Source organism: Aplysia californica, unplaced genomic scaffold (assembly GCF_000002075.1).
Source record: "Aplysia californica isolate F4 #8 unplaced genomic scaffold, AplCal3.0 scaffold00058, whole genome shotgun sequence".
In the NCBI taxonomy this organism is placed as follows: domain Eukaryota; kingdom Metazoa; phylum Mollusca; class Gastropoda; order Aplysiida; family Aplysiidae; genus Aplysia; species Aplysia californica.
This window is the reverse complement of record NW_004797328.1, coordinates 1,459,526-1,478,923: the sequence shown is the minus strand read 5'-3', so window position 1 is coordinate 1,478,923 and position 19,398 is coordinate 1,459,526. Positions and strand designations below refer to the sequence as shown.

Here is a 19,398-nt window from a genome sequence, read left to right as displayed (position 1 = left end):
CTATTACCCCAGCAGACCTGAGAGCATTCTGAAACAACCTCAACTTCCTGGGAAGCATACAGTGCAAGCGACCATTTATAGGCGCTAAAACACTAACACACAGACAAGATCTTTCACTGTCTATTGGTGGGTACCCATTCCCACCTGAGTGAAGTGAGGAATATTGGTGTAAAGTGCCTTTCCTAAGGACAGAACATCGGGCCCGCAGCTCTAACCCCCAAAACCGCCCTCTCACGATTACGATTCCGGTAACCTAATTGCAAATACTGTAAAACTCTTATAAAAATTAGATGTCATCTTGTTTCTCTCTAGGAGAGTATTTTTAGTGAGTGGTTGGAAGGTGCTGTGGTATGGTTTGCTCCTTCTTTCCCATCAAATATCTTATCATCCTTTTCTTCTCTCCTTTTCTTTTGCGTATGATACAGTATGTTATTCTCTTGTTTCACTTCTAATCTTCTGCACTTTTATGACCTACTTGTGTTGCAAGTGCCGTAAAACTAAAAAACCTTTTCACAATATATATTGTTTGTTGGTTCACTGTGGTGTTGGATTTCTTTGTGTCTTCTTAGAGCTTGTCTCCTTATGCGCGACGTGACGTCGCATCTGGTCCTTGTCGCTCTAAAATCAATCATCAAGTAATATTATAAAGAAACTGTCTCCTTACACGTGAGTTTAGGCAAGGCTCAAGGCTATGTTAAAAAAATGACTTGCTACTGTCTATCTGTTGTGAACTGCCAGTCACGCACGAGATTTACCAGTCCCGCGCGATGTAACATTGCATCGAGGGTAAGGAGACACTTTTGCCTCTTCTGTCGCACGCGACTGAAAATTAGGCCGCAGCATTGTCGCACATAAGGATACACACCTTGCGACTGTCGCACGAAGGTCGCGTCGCGCATAAGGATACATAGGCTTATTGTGTGGTGAGATGATGTGTTTTGTTGGTGATTGAATTACTATATAATGAAAGTTGTATCCTGTATCAGTTATTTGGTCAGGTGGCTGCAATATCTTACTATTTGTTCTTTCCCTCTGTTATTTCTGTCCTATTATTTGTCTTGTTTTTGTTTGTTTTGTTTTTTGCCTGCACTAAATGACTTACTGTGTCAATGTGCTTCTCTTTACTTAAGCAAACTCATGACATGCAGTGTCTCATTTGTGCATTGAATTGTAAGAAATAATGTTTTAGTTAACTTGCACTAATATGATTTTTGCTCTGTTTCAGCTATTTTTGAACGTCTTCGCAATATCCTTCATGAGGGTCAGTTGGATGTTCGCGTCCAGTACATGGTGGAGGTCATGTTTGCCATCCGCAAGGACGGGTTCAAGGTAAAGTTTTTTCTTGTCTGGACTGCAGTTGCGGGTGGTCGGCGGGTGCTCTGTAGTGGTTTGCTCCTTCTTTGCTTTCAATCGTCCTGATCTCGCCTCTCTTCTTCTTTTGTGTTTGTTACTGTCTTGTCTAATCTTTGGCACTTAAATGACCTTATTGTGTTGCAAGCACTGTAAAACTCTAACTAAAACTACGGCTGATGAATGCAGTACTATACTTTTTCTGATTATTCTGTAATGAAATAAAGGTCTTTTTTTTTTTTATTTGAGTGGGCAAGAGGTAGTGTGCATTCTGTTTACCCGTGTGCCACTAGTAAATTCAACTTTTTTTTTTTCTATTTTCACCGGGGGGGGGGGAGATGATATAGAGCTGTTGGTGTTTGGGCTGTTTTGTTGGTGGGTTTTTTTTTGTGGGGGGGGGGCATGTTTTTAAAAAACTTTTCGTGGAAGACTAGAAAGTATAGAAAGAGGGATGGGGCGGGGGAATATGAAGAGACAGGATCATTATTAGAACTACTGTCGAACCTGCTATGACGGCCACCTGTACAAACAGCCACTTTCCATTTCCCCCCTTGTGATTTTTCTATATAATTTGTGTAAAACGGTCACCTGTCCGCCGCGGCCACCTTGTTTTATCAAATTTACCTGCCTCAGGCGGCCAGACGTGGTCTCTATAATAGCCTAATGCTCTGTCATGAATTCGAAATCGGTCTCTGACGCTGTGGACGGGCCATTATAATCCATTCACCTGTCATTATTGTTAGTCCCTCCAATGAATGTTTACCCAAGTTGACCTATGGGTAACAATACATTTTCAACTGCTGGTGAGGGAAGTGTGTGTCCGTCATAAACTATAAGCCCCGCCCACAACTCATACAAATTGTACGTGAAGTGACTGGTCACTATTTTGTTTACCTAATTTGTAACAAAGTAACAACAGACATAAACGTTAACTTGCGACAGGAGCGTCACTCGTTCTCCAAGTGGTGGAGACCCTGTGTTTATTTTACCATGACACTCGGTCTTCATCGTCTTACTTTCTTTATTAAATCCTTTCCCAAAATCAGCAACCAAAAAGCTAAAAAAAACCAACCCAAAAACCCAACAAACCAACAAAGCAATAACAGAACAAAACCCTTCTTACACCCCCCCCCCCCCCCCCCCCCCAAAGGAAACAATTTGAATTCGCCCTACGGCAGTCCTAAACCTGAATCAGCCCCGGTTTGAGCTTCAGAAGGGAATGGTTTACTCTCTTCATTTTGATCAGTCCTGCCTAAGACCTGTGTTATGCAGCCACTTTTCTCCATGACAATGGGTGTCCGTTTTACACAGGCTCAGCTGTATATTGTGCACATGTTCCTGTTAGCAGGATTTACCTGTACAAGTAACATAAGCTGACCCCTCTCTCTGTGTGTGTGTGTTTGCGTCGTTCAGGACCACGTGTCTGTGATGGAGGAGCTGGACCTGGTGCAGGAGGACGAGCAGTTCACTCACCTGCTGCTGCTGGAGGACGCCACGGCCGGGGACGAGATGCTCAGTGAGTACCACGCAGCGGGGGGTGTGTGTGTGTGCGCTCTGGTGCGGTTTGCTACCTCTTTCCCGTCGAGCTTCTATCGCCCTTATCTCCCCTGTGGGGGGTTGGCGGGTGCTCTGGTGTGGTTTGCTACATCTTTCCCGTCGAGCTTCTATTGCCCTTATCTCCCCTCCTTTTCTGTGTCTGTTACTCTCTTTTAACACCTCTAATCTTCTATTCTTGTATGACTATTGTGGGAGTGGTTGGAGGGTGCTCTTGTGTGGTTTGCTAGCTCTTTCCCGTCGAGCTTCTATCATCCTTATCTCCCCTCCTTTTCTGTGTCCGTTACTCTCTTGTAAAGCCTCTAGTCTTCTGCACTTAATACTTATATTACCTTATTGTGTTGCAAGTGCAGTAAAATTGTTTCAAAATTTTAAAAATGATTACAGATATACACACATACACGATAAACAGGCAATAAAATGTAACATGCCTCATCCCTTCTGTGCTTCAGTTTCACTTTTTTTGTCTGTTTGTGTGTCTTGGGTGGGGTGGGGGGCTGGTTGGCAGGTATCATTGATAGGTCTTACTTATTTGCTTTCCCTTTTTTTTTGTCTGTCTATCTTGCTTTGTCCATGCACTTATTGATTGTTATTTGGTCGATATGCTTCTCTCTCTCTCTCTCTCTCTCTCTCTCTCTTTCTCTCTCTCCCCCTCTCTCTCTCTCTCTCTCTCTCTCTCTCTCTCTCTCTCTCTCTCTCTCTCCCCCTCTCTCTCTCTCTTTCTCTCTCTCTCTCTCTCTTTCTCTTTCTCTCTCTCCCCCCTCCCTCCCTCTCTTTCTTTCTCTCTCTCTCTCTCTCTCTCTCCCTCTCTTTTTCTCTCTATCTCTCTCCCTCCCTCCCTCCCTCCCTCTGTGGGTGGTTGGCGGATGCTCTGGTGTGTCTTTATCTCCCCTCCTTTTTTGCGCTTGTTATTCTCTTGCTACACCTCTAATCTTCGGCACTTATATGACCTTATCGTGTTCCAAGTACGGTAAAACACTTACTAAAACTTAAAACCTCCCTCCCTCTGCCTGACTCAAACTTTGTGCCACTGTTTTGCTTGTCAGCGATCAAGCCTATGTGATTTCAGGCCAATTATAATATTTTTTTCTCCCTTTTTCTACTTTTTGTCCCCCTTGCTCCTTTTTCTTGTAATTACATTTCTTGTATCTTTGGAGTCTGACAATCTCTCCTTTCTCGTATTTCAGATATTTTCAAGGAAGATCCAAACTTTGCAGAAAATGAAGAGAAGTACAAGGCATTAAAGAAAGGTAACTTCCCTAGCTTCAATATGCTATGATTATTTAAATTTATTCATTATTTTTTTGTTCGTGTGGAAGGCTGTACCTTGTGTTCCTATTGCTTAGTAATCCCTGATTCAAGTCTCAAGTATCTTGTCACTGATTTTTTACAACAAGCTTATTGTGCAGGGTTTTGTGTATCTGGTTAGATGAAAAGAAGATTGATGAGGATAGGATCTAGGAAGATGTAAATGAGAAATTTGTTTGAATAGGAAAAGGCAATTTCAGAGCCTGGAACTGTAAACTTTTTCTGGTCAAAATAAAAATTTGACCCTGTTCCGACAATTGGGCACAATGCATCTTCCAATGCGCTCTCTTTTTTGTGATAACAATTTATTGTGGTGAATCCTGTAGGATTTTAACATTGTTGACTGTGTATATCGACAGAAATTCTGGCGGAAGGCAGCTCTGACGAAGAGTCTGGCGAAAGCTCAGGTTCCGGATCGTCGGACAGCGAGGATGAGGAGGAAGAAGAGAGTGAGTATTTTGACTTCTTTTTTCCTTAAGTAAATTTGTTTGTATGATATTAAATCCTTATTAAACCCAAATTGTGTAATTTTGAAGACAGGCATGAGATCGTTAGGTTTCAGAGTTCTTATTTCTTTGCCTTGAGTAGTTCTATATTGTTGGTTTTATTGTTTTCAAAACTGATTTGAATATTTTCAGGGATTATTTTGGTCTGCAAAAAGTCCCTTTCCTGGACAGAAAAGTTGTTTAGCTGTTAGGTCCTGATTTGCGTGTCTCCCCCCCCCCCTCCAAATTGTTTGAAATTTTCGTGCCTTATGGGTTTTTTTGGAGGGTTTTATTTTTCCCTGTTAAACCTATGCTTCGCAAAATTGCTTTGAACAGACTCGCCTGTGACATTTTTCTAATGGTTGTTTTTCTTTGGTCACCTTCAGAGGAGCAACAACGGATCATTGACCAGACAGAGACAAACCTGGTGGCTCTGAGGCGAATGATCTACCTGACCGTGCAGTCAAGTTTGGACCACAATGAATGTGCTCATAAGATGCTCAAGATGGAGTTGAAGCCAGGACAAGAGGTATGTGATCCCAGACTTTCCTTCGTGAGTGTGTCCCTGTTTGTGTCGGTAGGCTAGAAGCAGAGTTCCTGCGGCCTCCTTGAGTTGAAAACTCCTTGAATTTGCATTCAAAGAAAAGTCTCCTTGAAAACTCCTTGAATTTGAGAAACCTCTTTGAAAACTTCTGGAATTTGAGGAACCTCCTTGAAAACTCCTGTGTCTTGACCAAGTCTCCTTGAATTTTGTTTTGTTTCTCGTAGTATCTTGTTTTCTCTTGGACATGTGATTATTTGAACAATGGGAAGAAAAGAAGTAACAGTACTTTCTCACTGAAAAAGAAGTGTGTTTGTGCATATACAGTTGAACCTGCTCTAACAACCAATTCGCTACCTCAGAATTACAACGTTCTGTCTGCTCAGTATCTAGTTTTGAGAAATTTGCCGTTAAAAATTTTGAGTTTCTCATGTCAAACTTTTTAAAGTGCATTTTTTTTATTATCTTGACAACGACTCCAAATTATCTTATGATTTTGATAGAGCACATTTGGTTTCTGACCTCATGGTCTTAGCAACTAAAAACAGCCAAAAATGTTAAATAAATATTTGTAATTCTATGCTAGCGACTTGTAGACCCCGTTCCCACCTTGCTATTTTTCATATTTTAATGACACTGTCCCTAGATTTCCATTTGTCTTTAGACAACCACTTTTCTCCGTGATGGTGGGTGGTTGTTTTGGACAGTTTAGACTAGTTCCCTGCTGTTGTAGTCATGGCTGCCACTTTCCCGCTAAATAGCGGAAACTCCGCTACATCTAGCTTTCCCCGCAACTTTCCTCCTTCCTCCGCTGGACCGCTCTTGGTCGCAAATTTCATACTTTTTTTCCACGCGGAAAACACCGAACCGGGAGAGAGACGAAAACGCGGTCTGCGCATGTCCGCCCGTAGCTTTCTACTTCCGTTCTTCTAGGCCCAGCGCTAGTTTCACATTGTTTATTGTTATGGAGCAACACAGTGTCGATCGGGCATCGGGACGTTAGCGCGCCGAGTTGTCATTGAAATTGGCGGAAATTCGAGAGAAATTGATTCAGAATGCAAAAATAAAAGGAGCTGGAATGAGAAAGAAGCAGCCGGTGTGCGACTTGAAAAGTTCATTAGAAAATTGAACTAGCTGTTCTTTGCGAAAGAAATCGCGGCCCGCGGCTCTCCTGTTACAGTCCTGTACAATTGCGGTCCCGTTTGTTTACATGACGGCTATTGTGGCTGCTGCGGAAGTGAATCTAGATTTAGATCTAGAAAATCTATCTCTAGATATAATCTAGATCTACACATATTTAGATATATCTAGATCTAGATTAGATAGCCTAGGCTATAATTTTAATTCAGTTTAGATCTCTAAATAAGAAACACACTACAGGGGCACTAAGTGCAAACGGGACCGCAATTGTACAGGAGTGCCTGCATCCTTGATCCGATACTGCTCTACGTCTATGTATGTACAAGTTTAAAGTGAAAGAAATCTTTTTATGAGACACCAGCTGGCAAAAAACACTAGATTTTTAGTCACCAAGTCCAAACTGTGTCAAATTGACTCGAATTCTTGTTAGTCAACTTACTGCCTTTATGTTGTTGTTTTTTGTTGTTGTTGTTTTTTCAAATACATTTTAATTCAGTTGCCTATGGTTAACAATATGACAGTTTTCCCTTCCAAAACCGTAGGCTAGATTTTCCAGTATATATTGCCTCTGGATTTCACTGGTTTCGGAGAGCGCGCGTACGCTTTCGCGTGAATTTCCTCCTTTTAAAAAATTTCTGAGTGGCAGCTATGTGTAGTCAATCTGAGAATTTATGGTAGTGTGGAAGCATTCCAGAGAATCCTTTCATAGAATTGTGATTTGAATTCTAAAAGCTTGTTTGAATGGATGTAATTTTCTTGTAACAGAGAGTGATACACAAAAATTGTGTTGAAATATTGTGTGATTATTTATTAATTATGTTTTTAAAACATTTTTTCAGGTGGAATTGTGCAACATGATCCTGGATTGCTGTGCTCAACTCAGGACATATGAAAAGTTCTTCGGGTTGCTAGCTCAGGTAATGCTCTCAAGTCTGAACGGTTTCCCACAGTAAAAGGACACTCGATGGGAACAGAATGTGCTTGAAGCATGTGAAGCCTACATTGAGCATTGCTTACAATATTGCAATGAACTTCATAACTTGGAAGAACTGTTTATAGTAGACATAAGTTTTATACTGATAGTTATTGTGATAGCTACCTTTAAAATTTGGGTTGTTTTGATTTCTTTGTTGTTGGGGGGGTTAAGAGTTTTGCCTTCGGTATTCTGCGACGTGTATAGAGTAGACTAGAGTTGTTTTAATTTCAGCTGCTCCTTTAACAGTACCCTAAGTGATTGTCATTGTTGTGATTTGGTTGCTGATTTAAATTACATATATACCTGCAGCCACTTTGCTCGTGCTCTTCAACTTAATTCATGTCTTTTTTTTTTCTCGTCATTCTCTGTACGGGTATAAGAACCGATACGTTCTTTTCAGTGTTACTAGCTTGATAGAAAAGGCTGGAGGGCACCTCTAGTAAGTCCTACTTCTTTTCTTTCTCCATGTTTTTTCTGGCTATCTGTCTTTCTTTGTCCCCAGCACTAAATGACTGATATTATGTTGCTATGCTTCTCTTTACTCGAACTAAACAAAACAGAAAGTAAAAAGTCACAATTATATTGTATTTGTGTCTAGTTCACCTTGTATTGTTTTTCTTAACAGAGGTTCTGCCAGATTGACAAGAAGTACATAGAGCCGTTCCAGCAGATCTTCATGGAACAATATGAGACAATTCACAGACTGGAGACCAACAAAGTGAGGAACGTGTCCAAGTTCTTTGCCCACCTTCTGCACACTGATGCCATCTCCTGGGGGGTAAGTTCAGACTACAAGTTTGTTCAATTAGAATAACAGTGGAATTGTCATTTAAATTCTGTGTGAATTGATGTGCTGTTCGTGTTCGTCAGGGTTGTGGCATATGAATTGTTCCCCCCTGTCTTGTGCTGGTGATCAGCAGGGGCTCTAGTATTCCTCCTTTTTTTTTTGTGGCTTTTTTTTTCAGATATAAATAAGATAAAATGTTATGTTCGACCCATGGGTTATGATCTCTACTTGTCTGTTTTCCTTCCTGTTAAAATTGTGTCTGGCTATTCAGTTTGCTTTTCTCAGTACAAAATGTGTTGTGTCTATGTGCTTGTCTTTTACTGGGACGAATGGTGGGTAGTCTTTCTCCCATCTCCACTTAGGGAGATATGGTTGTGGGTGATTGGCGGGTGCCCTGGTGTTGTTTGCGCTTCATCTATCGTCCTCATCTCTCCTCCTTTTTTATGTTTGTTATTCTCCTGTAAGACCTCATCTTTGGCACTTATGTGACTTTATTGTGTCGCAAGTGCTGTAAAATTTTTAAAAAACAAAAAAGGAGATAGTTATTCCACTCCCCACACTATATATAACCCAACTCTTTGGTAATTGAGTGTCACTTGTGTGCCGAGTGCTCTCATGACCTAGAGGTTAAGGTGTTCGCCTCTCATTCAGTAGGTCTCTTGTTCGAATGTGGATAGTGACGGAAAAATTTTTTGTCTAAAATGTTCTCCTTTCACATCCTTTCCTGCTCTCTAACAATGTTCTGTGGTCTGCTTTCGTCTCCACTTTCTGCCCCACCCCCTCACCTCCTTTGCCCCCTCCTCTGGGCTCCTGACTCTTTCTGCAGCCTTTCTTAAAATTCTACTGCTACTATTTGGCTCCTTACTGCTGCCTGCCAGGCACACCCCTGATCTTCTGGTTGGAAAGATCTACACCTAGTCTTCTCAGACAAGGGCGAAAAATCCCGGGGGTCCTGTGTGCAAGTAGCGCATTTTAAAGATCCCTTGGTGGTCCAAAATCAAAGAGTTGGCTTCGGACGCCACCCGGGCAAAATTCAAAATTCCCTACCAACTGAAAATATTTGTGTCTTGTGCGTTGATATGGCCTTATGCAGTTGCAAGCGAAAAAATACTTGTGTGCCACATTTCTGTCATAGGGCAGGCACCCTTTTCAGTACTGTGTCCCGTTCTCTTTCATGCCCACAGCTGGTCGGGTGGGAACTTTTGCACACAAAAAACACGAAGAGAATGTTTCCATACAACGTCTTTTCATTATTTTTTCTACACCTAACACCAGTGACTGTTTGTCTCTACTCCTAGGTGCTGAGTGTTGTCAAGTTGACGGAGGACGACACAACGTCTGCTAGTCGCATCTTTCTCAAGATTCTCTTTCAGGAACTATCAGAGTACATGGGTCTGCTCAAGCTTAATGAAAGGCTCAAGGATGCGTAAGTATCTACATGCTTTTGGTTAGTAAGAAGAACTTTTTAAAAATAGATCTCTATATTCAATAAATTTTTAATTATTAATCTTTTCTGTTCAAACTCCTGCAGAATATTTTAAGATTACAAAGAGCGTGGATCTGAAACAAGTCATTGCTTTGATAAGAGTTTTCAGGTGGTTTTGTCTTGCCAGTCTTGTGAGTTCAAGGATTTTTCTCCTGTAGCTTTAATGAAAAATGTTTCAGTGTTCTTATTTTTGGGGCCAAGTTAATTTTAATTTTGTGCTGCGTGGATCAGATGGATGGCAATCAGAATTCTAAAATAATAAAAGAATGTTTTTTTCTTTCTAAAATGTTACAGTCTGGCATGCACACAGTGCACATATTTTCAGATCCCGAAGTTTATTTATAATATATAGATTTATTCTTTTTAGTTCTTAGCGAAAAGATTTATGTGTCCTCCGATTTCCGTATAAGCTTGCTAGACTGTTAATGTTAGCAAATTTCACCTTCAGTTCTAATGTGTGAATGTTTTTTATACATGCCTGGTCATTTTTCAGACTTTTTAACCTGTTTTCATCTGGCCTGTCCACAGCACTTTGTCTGTCTACTTCACCGGCATCATGCCAAGGGACAACCCCAAAAATACCAGATTTGCCATCAATTTCTTCACCACCATCGGACTGGGTGGTTTGACGTAAGTATTGGGGAAAAGTTATTGGCTAAAGAGATATGATAATGGAATTGCTGGGTTTCTCCTTCTATGATCCTTACATCTCTTCCTTTTCTTTGTATGTTACTCTCAGGTACCACTTCTAATCTTCATGGGTGATTGGCAGGTACTCTGGTGTGGTTTGCTCCTTCTTTCTATCAAACATCTGTCATCCTCATCTCTCCTTTTTTGCATTTGCTACTTTCTTGTAACCTCTTCTAATCTTCAGCACTTATATGACCTAGACCTGCATGTTTGCCAACAATCGTCTGAAATCCGACAATCGTGACCCGACCTGCGAGCCGGCCGATGCTATCGCTAGGCCCACCTGTATTAGTCAATGTGCGGATTTCTCGTTCAAGGCCTTTCCTATTCACTTGTTCTACTAGATCTAGATCTAGATTTATTTAGATCTCTAGATCTATAATATAACTAGATCTATATGGAGGATTCATATAATATATTCCAATTCTATTGTATTATAGTATCAAACTCTTTACAGCAATGTGGGCCATATTATTATTATAATGCTCCTTGTTTGTTTTGGAGTGTGCTTTTTTTCTTTCTTTTTTTTTTTGCTTGTGCTGGCCTTTTTACATGAGGGCCGTTGCAGGTTCTTTTGGGGTTAGGTCTAGGGGTAGGGGTTGGGTTAGGGCTCTTTTTTATATTGTGTTTGTTCGGGTGGTCGCTCGTTACTCGGAAGTCCCTCCTTTTATGAAGCAGGTCTAATGACCTAATTATGTTGAAAGTGCTGTAAACCTCTTGCTAAAACAAAAAAAAACAACTTCTACACTTATATGTCCAATTTGTGTTGTAAGTGCTGTAAAACTCTTTGTGAAGCTTTTTAAAAAAATGTTTCTACCTTCCACAGCGATGACCTGCGTGACCACCTCAAGGTCGTGGCCAAACAGATCATGCAGCAGAAGCAAGAGGCAGAGCAGGCAGAACTGGCGGCCGCAAAGTCAGCCTCTAGTGACGAATCTTCGTCCAGCTCAGATTCCTCTGGTATGTACTGGTTACAGGGAAACTCGTATATATTGACGAAGTCATCGGGCCTGACCTCCGATTTACAGTTCAGCCTCTCTATAACGACATCATCGAGACCAGAAAAAAATGTCATTATAGAGAGGCAACCCAAAATTATCTATGATCATGGGTAAAAGTTCACCGGCATATGCCGGCCCCGCAGGTTTTTTTAACCTCGACAGACATAGGTCTGCCGGTTTTTTAGACTGGGGCTTTCACGTACGTTTGTAAAAACCGGCGACTATGCAACATGCAAAACGGTGGTCTTGAAGCAGGGCAGTAGTCCTGAAAAAGCCCCCATCCGCTCTAGGCCCATGAATATGTTTAAACCTGTTGTTTTTTAGTCTGCTAAATTGCGGAAACCCCGCAACCTCCACTTCATCAAGCTTTTGCTGCTACCCTCCTCCTTCCGCTGGACCGCTCTCGGTCGCAAATTGTAATACTTTTTTTTTACACGCGGAAAACAACGAACCGGGAGTGAGACGAAAACGCGGCTTGCTCATGTCTGCCTGTAGTTTCCTACTTTCGTTCTGTGCTTAGTTTCTGATTATTTATTGTGGAGTGACAGTGTCGACAGTTGATTGAGCTTCGGGACGATGGTGCGCCAAGTTGTCTTTGAAAATGGCGGAAATTTGAGAGAAATTAATGCAGAATGCAAAAATAAATGAAGCTGGATTGAAAAAGAAGCAGACGGTGTGTGACTTCATCTGTTCATTAGAAAATTGAACAAGCCAGTTGCTGCACTTTGCGTTTGGTACTAGATCTATATACATTGTACATAAAAGAAATCTCGTGCAGTGGCAAAGTGTTGTCTCCTTAATCAAATATGGTACTACACTACATCTTTGCACAAGTGTCAAGTGAAAGAAATCTTTAAATGAGACTTTAGATTTTTAGTCACCAAACTGGGTCAAATGCTTGGTAGTCAGCTTAGGCCTTAGTGTCTCGGTTTGTTTTTTTCAAATACATGACACTTTTCCCTTCCAAAAACATAGATGTTCCAAGATATTGCCTCTGGTTCTCACTGGTTTTACTCCAGCCTTCGGAGAGTGCGCGTACGCCTTTGAATTTCCTCCTTTTTTGAAATTCCAGAGTGCCAGCTATGTTTAGTTTGTGTTTTGTTGTCTTTGCCTTCTGATCTTTCTGTACGGTGACTTTCAGGTTTTTAAACATTCCCACCCTACCTCTTCAGGTTTTTTTATGTCTTTGAACTATAACCCATGCTTATGATATATATATATATATAAGGAGAAAATCGGGATCTGGGCACCATGTCACAATACAGAGGATGTTGTTATATCGAAGGTCGTTATAGAGAGACTGCTTTTAGTTTAATCTGAGTGTCAGTTATAGCAATGTGAGCAACAAGTTGCGTCACAATGTAGGGCTTAGCGCACAGCATCGTCTGTTAGGGACGGGCAGGTACCGGGATGTGGGCGGCACTGATCGTGGCGTGAGACGGGAGATGCAAAACGCGCAGTCTCTTGACTCACCTACTGTTGTCACTCCCGGTACCGGTGGTTCTCCACATTCACTGCTGGGAAAGGTCCGGTCCGGCACTGGGTTTCGCTGGTACCGCCCAGCATTAACGCCTCTTTCCACAGACTAGCTCGTCATTTAATATGACGTAGATTTACAACTATGACTAGACAAGCCTTTCGTTATCCAGTACCCAAGGGGGAGGGGTACGATTGTGACAGAACTGTATCTCTGCTGACTTTCCATGCCCGAAACGTACGTAGCTCATCTTACATTAACACAGCAAATACAGAGCTGGATAATGAATTGCGCGGGGGGGGGGGGGGGGGGGGGGGTTATAATGGTATGGGAGTTTACATTTGAGGAGTCCATCCAAAAAACGGGCATAGTCACAAACTGAAAATCGTGAGGGTATCAATTTTGAACTCTTGTTGACTCATTATAACTGCATTTCTAGCTGTTTAGTTTTTGGTTGATTATTGTTGTTAGATTTCCCATCCAACAAACATGTAAAATAAACCACCAATCGAACGAATATGAAGTTATTGAGTCCACGTGCTTTTAAAATTGATACCCTCACAATTTCCAGTTTATGACTGCCCATTTTTTTCAGTGGACTCCTCATTTGCAATTATTGGTTTGTAAAAAACTGAGGACAGTCCCAGTTTAGTGCAGTAAAGTGGGTGAGGCAGGACAAAGTGTTGGGCAAATATTCCAAATGATCTTAAATATTTAATTAGTCAGGTAATGCTACATTAGAAGTTTTATTACCTATAATGGCATGTTCTGTGCCTAGAATGTGAATTTTTTTAGTACCTGCTAACATGTGGTATCTAGCAGACTCCGCTTATGTTGAACTCTCTTGAGTTGATCTCTACAGTTAAGTTGATCTTTTTCACGAGTCCCAGCACTTCTTCTTTATTCAGTTCCCAACTGTTAAGTTGAACTTTGGATGAGTTGATCTATTTTTCAGTCCCCCGATGACATCAACTCGTCTGTAGTCGACTTTACTTTGCTATCTTCTACTTGTGATCTTAAGTGAATTTTTATTTTTTTTTGTCCCCAGATTCAGAGAGTTCTTCAGCCTCTGACTCGGAAGCAGAGCCAAAGAAGAAGAGAAGACGGAAATCTCCTGAGAAGAGTGGGAAAAAGAGCAGCAAGACCTCGGGGACAAAGAAAAGTGACGACAGATCAAAACACAGAAGCAAGCCTGGCAACAAATCAGAGAGTGCTCAGAGGAAACCTGACGACAGCGGAGCAAAGGTTGGCGGAAAGAGCGGAAAGAAATCATTGGGCCGAGACGCAGAGATCAATGGAGAGAATCGCTCTGGTAGGAGGACCATTGCTGATCGACTGCTGGACATGGCTCAGTATGGACAAGCCCGCGGTGAGGATACATCCAACAGTGGTGGTGGTGGCCAGAGAGATGGGGAGGAGGGCCGAAGGGGAAGACCAGGAGGAGAGGAAGACAGAGGGAAGGGAAGACAAAGAGAGGACGAGGACAGGAGAGAAAGAAGAGGAAACCAGGAGGTGTTGGAAAACAGGGACCGGAGAAGGGGACAATCGAGAGGAGAGGAAGACAGGAAACGGGGAAGATCAGATATGGAGGAGGACAGGAGGGGAGGAAGATCGAATGAGGAGGATAACAGAAAGGGAGGACGAGGGACATCAAATGAAGAGGAAGATAGGAGGGGAGGAAGGGGAAGATCAAATGAGGGGGACGAGAGAAGGAAAGGAAGGGGACGATCTGATGTGGAGGAAGACAGGAGGGGAGAAAGAGGAAAACGAATGGAGGAAGACAGGAGAGGAGGAAAAGAAAGACCGGCAGCTGAAGAAGAAAGGGACAGAGGAAGAGGAAGGCGGACAGAGGAAGATGGGAATGGAAGAGGAGGAAGGGGAAGACAAGATGTGCACGACAGCCGAGAGAGGAATGGGAGCACAAGGGAGAGGGGAAGGGACAGAGACAGTAGTGGCAGAGGGAGAGAGAGAAGCTTAGAAGAAAATGGCAGCCGCAGTTACGACAGGAGACAAGAGGGCAATGCAGGAAGAGGTAGAGAGAGGTCCAGGGACAATAGAATGGAGGGGAGAGCTAAAGCCAGCGATTACTTCAATGATGGTAGAAAAAGTGAAGATAGAAGTCATGAGAGAGGGTCAGATGGTCTCGCCAGAGGGAGGCCGGACAGAAAGAGAGGAGCTCCTGAAGATGACCAATCTCGACGGACTAGTAGAGAGGACCCCAGAAGGGGAAGCAAGGAAGAGCGTAAAGGAAAGAGAAAACGGGGAAGGACAAGCGAGGAGGAAGAGGAGAGTGAGTCCAGTGTCGACAGAAGTGCGAGTCGCAAGGCGAAGCAGGCACGGGTGAACGGCTCTGCTGTGCGGCCTTCAGAATCGCACAAAGGGGGTCGTGGTGACAAGTCAAAACACAAACAGCAGGAAAAACACTCGAAAGAAGACAGCTCTTCCGGCAGTGATTCTGACAACTCCAGCGAGGAGTCGGAGAAGGACAGACGTAAATCTTCCAAGGATAAGGTGAACACATCAAAGCAGAGAAAGAGGAAGAGTTCGGTGTCTTCAAGTAAGGGCTCAGGGTCGTCGTCGTCATCATCAGCCTCATCTTCATCGCCATCTTCGTCGTCGTCATCATCCTCAGACGAAGAGGCTGATGAGCAGGAGAAGAGAATCATCAAAATGAAGAAAGGTGGTGGAGGGGGGAGGGACGCTGCTGATCGCAGGGAACGAGGGAGGGTCGGAAGGGACAGGAGTCGAGATAGACGTAGGTGATCTGAGTGTCAGACATCCAAAGGAACATGCTTACCAAGTATTTTACGCTGTAAATTTTCCTGGAAAAGAAGGCAGGTTGTGATGATATCATCCAACAAAATCATGTCTCTGACAGGTAACGGGTTCTGGCCATGGCATAATTGGGAGTTGAAAATTTGTCAATTTCTCCCCACTTGCGATGTTGATAGAGCAGCTCCTCTCTTCTCTTTGTTAAATTGAGGAAAACCCCAGTGGTCGACAGGCAACTGAAAGGGCATTTTACAGCACAAGTAGAAGCTGAACTGTTAGTTTGAGATTTGCTTATATACTTTCTCGATTGGTCCTTATGGATCGAGGTCTTGGGATTGATAAAATGTAAGGCAGCGTGGTGAAATCAAGTGCTTGTCAAAATAATGAAATCCAGGCACTCGTCAAAATAATGGAATCATGGAAAACACAATTTTACTTGACGTTGGCACTTTTTTCTTTTTTTTTTGGACCTTATATGATGTCCATTTTAAAACACATTTCTGTGTGGATATAACTGAAATTAATTGATCGGAGGCACACAAAAAAAAGTAAATTTCCGGTTTCCAAAGACACTCAAAGCTTTGGAAGCCACCCACCCCCTATAATCACAAATACCTCGACTTCTATTTAAGTTAGATGGTATATTTTTCGCCAAGTGCAAGACAAATGAACAAGCTTTATGATACTGAACTCTATATGCCCAAAAATTGACAAGTGCCTGATTCCACCACGTCATGACACAAATGAATGATTTATGTCTTGGGTTTTCTTATGATTTGAAACAATGTTGCTGTATCGCCAGGATTGGCCTTTTCTATGTTTTTTCTTCATTTTGCCTTGGGATTTAAAAAAAGACAAAAACTTGATGGCTGAATTTTACATTTAAAGGCATTATTTCTTTCTCCTAAAAGAGAGAATAAGTGGGGGGGTTAAACCAAGCTTTGCTCTCTTTTTTTTTTTTTTTGTGGAAGTAGGCTATTCCAGTTGTATTTTTGGTATTCCTGCTGAATTCTTACAGAAAGTGACACTTTGAGAAGTCTGTAGAGCAGTTTCCCCTAGAAAAGAAAGTATTGTTTTGCTGCATTCCAGCCACTTGGAGGGGTAGTTTACAATAAGCCTGCAAAGACAAAACAAGCTCACATGTGCAAGTGTTATTCTTAATGAACCAGTGCCTGTCCTTGTTTTGGGAAAGCACATTTTGGTTCTACACTTTTTTGTACATTGACAAGAATGTATGACTGAAGTTTTTGAGTGATGATGATAATGTTTGCACTTTCAGACTGAATGAAATAAATGATGGACAATAGCTGGCTTCATTTTGCGTCGGCGTCTTTTTTTCTTCGTCAGTTATACTGTGTAAGTTTTCTCCCCGACAGTGTCACTGTCAGACTGGTGGGGTTTGCTCCTTCTACTTTCTTTACTTTTCAATGTTACTTTGTGTTTTGTCCTACTCATGCTCTTTAAATTAAAAACATGTTTCCATTATTGGGAGCATTCGCCAGAAGTCACAGCTGAACAACTTCAGAGGCTTGGATTCGGCAGTGTCAAGAGTAAGAGCTGTCCATGTATGAATTTGCTTCTGAGAAAATAGTGAATTGCTCCACAGAAAAATTGATTATTCATCCCTGGGCATTCTTATCTTTGAGCAGGTTTTCCCTGTGGTTATTTAAGGGTAAGCAGCCATTTCTTTCAAAGCAAGCCTGGTAAAGTAATAGGCCTACTTGTAAAATGTGTGAATCAGGTATACTGTTGTTAAAATATATTAGTTCATACTCATACAAGGCGAATTATTTTTGACATGCAGCCTAATCAAAGCTACACAACTGGGTGTGCTGACATGCGACGTGGCAAAACCGTGTCTTTTCTGAACGCACGTAAATCAAAGGAGCTACTACGCTACCTTTCTCAGTTCTGATTCGCTGCCGTTAATCATGTACAAATTTCAAATCATGTCTCAACCCTGCCTGTTCAGGTCAACCCTTACTGATTGGGGTACAGCATACCGGTGAACACTAGAAGAATAAGCTGTGCCACACAGGAATTGAACACAATAAGGTCATATAAGTGCCGAAGATTCGAGGTGTTACAAGGGAGTAACAAACACAAAAAAAGGAGGAGAGATAAGGACATTAGATGCTTGATAGGAAAGAAAGAGCAAACCACACCACCCTCCAACCAACCACCTGATACACACAGGACAAGACTTTTGACTTATACACAAACTTCGGTTTCATGGTCACCAAACTGACTCACTGTACACAAAAATGTTCTTGAGAACGAGCTGTCTGACAAATCACATTCACCCAAACATCTCAAATGAAAAGAACTCGGAAACATGATACAGAGACTCATTTATGAACAACTAAATGAAATTTGGAGAATGCATTCAGCCAAAGGCATGGCTTGATTTTGTGCTCTCTTGTAGTACATGTACAACTTAGTACAGGCCACAGACCCAGAGACAGAAGTACACATTTTGCGCCTTTGTAAACAAAAGTATCAAAGTAGGAAGTAAACTGAATGCTGAAGTCAAAATCACGTTCTTGTATCACACAAAACTTAAACCTGGACATCTAAATAAGATACCAAAAAAAAAAAAGAAAAATCCCCACAAAGGGAAACCAATATTATCATCACACCCTAGACTTAGTTTTCCTGCGTCATAAACAGCATTCTAAACAACCGAGTCGCATGTATATAAAACACAAAAGTAATACAATAGAGACTGGGAAGACAACAGACAGGAACAATCTGTTGTAAAGAATAAATTAAATGCATACAAAAGGAGTGTAATTATCCATTTTAAAACACAAAAACTGGACTGATACAGCCACAACTTAGTAAATGAGATGCACTTACTATAATTTAATGAACATTCTTTGACGGTAACTGAAGTGACAAAACTAAAATGGAACCAACTTTTGACAATGAAACACCATGACCACCACCTCACCACGCTAACAAAGAAAGAAACCCAAAAAAATGGTGTTGATTTACACATACACAAAAGGAAGAAATATATTATATCATAATTAATCACACTATTTATTTATTCCAATTTTTTTTAAAGACACATGATTAAAAATAAAAGTGCTTTGATGAAAAAAGAAAGAAAAACCAATGAAAATTAAACTGAAACTCTACCTAATGATGATAAGCTAGGCAGAGAACAATTCCTGGAAGCTTGTACAATCAGAAGACGACGCTCTAACTTTAACTTGTTTGCTGGAGTAAAATAAAATTTATAAAATAAAACAGTGGTCATGAACAACACTGGAGAAAGTAAACACTTCGGGCTGGACATAACTTCTGTTTTCCTATCACTGATCACTATCACACTGTATTTCTCAACTATAAAAAAAATAATTTTTAAAGCAAAGTTTCAAAGAAAATTGGGAATATTTTTCCTCAGCATTATTTCTAAATCCTGAGAACTCTGATGTATCCACCCACACAGGGCAGGCAGGACATGAAAAATGGTAAATAAAATAAAACTTCCAGACCTTTGGTTCATGTAACGAACGGAAATCTGTCAGGCCACTGCCCAATTTAAGCAAAACATTACTTATTTCTCTCATTGTAAGTCTGGTGAAGTACTTCGCTCTAGTTAGGGGGTGGGGAGGGTTGTGTGGACGTGTGTGTACAAAATGTAATGTACTGCCCCAGTTTTGGAATGTAGGCTTCTGGTATCAAATTCAGTCCCAACTTTCAAATTAAAATGAACTCGGAAGTGAATTTTAAAAAAGGAAAGAAACCTCTACTTAAATTCAAGATAAATATATATATTTTTAAACCTTTATATGTTACTATTAACAGAACAAAGAACTTCCA

At 41.4% G+C, this 19,398-nt stretch overlaps 1 protein-coding gene across 1 annotated transcript in view; it reads left to right on the top strand.

Annotated features, from left to right (window-relative positions):
- LOC101848806 (pre-mRNA-splicing factor CWC22 homolog) overlaps positions 1–16,883 on the top strand; it is a 37,482-nt gene extending 20,599 nt beyond the window's left edge. Inside the window, exons 10-20 of the mRNA XM_005093128.3 lie at positions 1,226–1,329; positions 2,764–2,866; positions 4,092–4,154; positions 4,572–4,661; positions 5,084–5,226; positions 7,218–7,295; positions 7,980–8,132; positions 9,440–9,567; positions 10,156–10,257; positions 11,144–11,277; positions 13,844–16,883. Of these exons, the coding sequence (XP_005093185.1) occupies positions 1,226–1,329; positions 2,764–2,866; positions 4,092–4,154; positions 4,572–4,661; positions 5,084–5,226; positions 7,218–7,295; positions 7,980–8,132; positions 9,440–9,567; positions 10,156–10,257; positions 11,144–11,277; positions 13,844–15,558 (2,813 nt within the window). The 3' untranslated portion in view covers positions 15,559–16,883. The remainder of the gene's footprint in view (positions 1–1,225; positions 1,330–2,763; positions 2,867–4,091; positions 4,155–4,571; positions 4,662–5,083; positions 5,227–7,217; positions 7,296–7,979; positions 8,133–9,439; positions 9,568–10,155; positions 10,258–11,143; positions 11,278–13,843) is intronic.
- Positions 16,884–19,398: the final 2,515 nt, after the last annotated feature.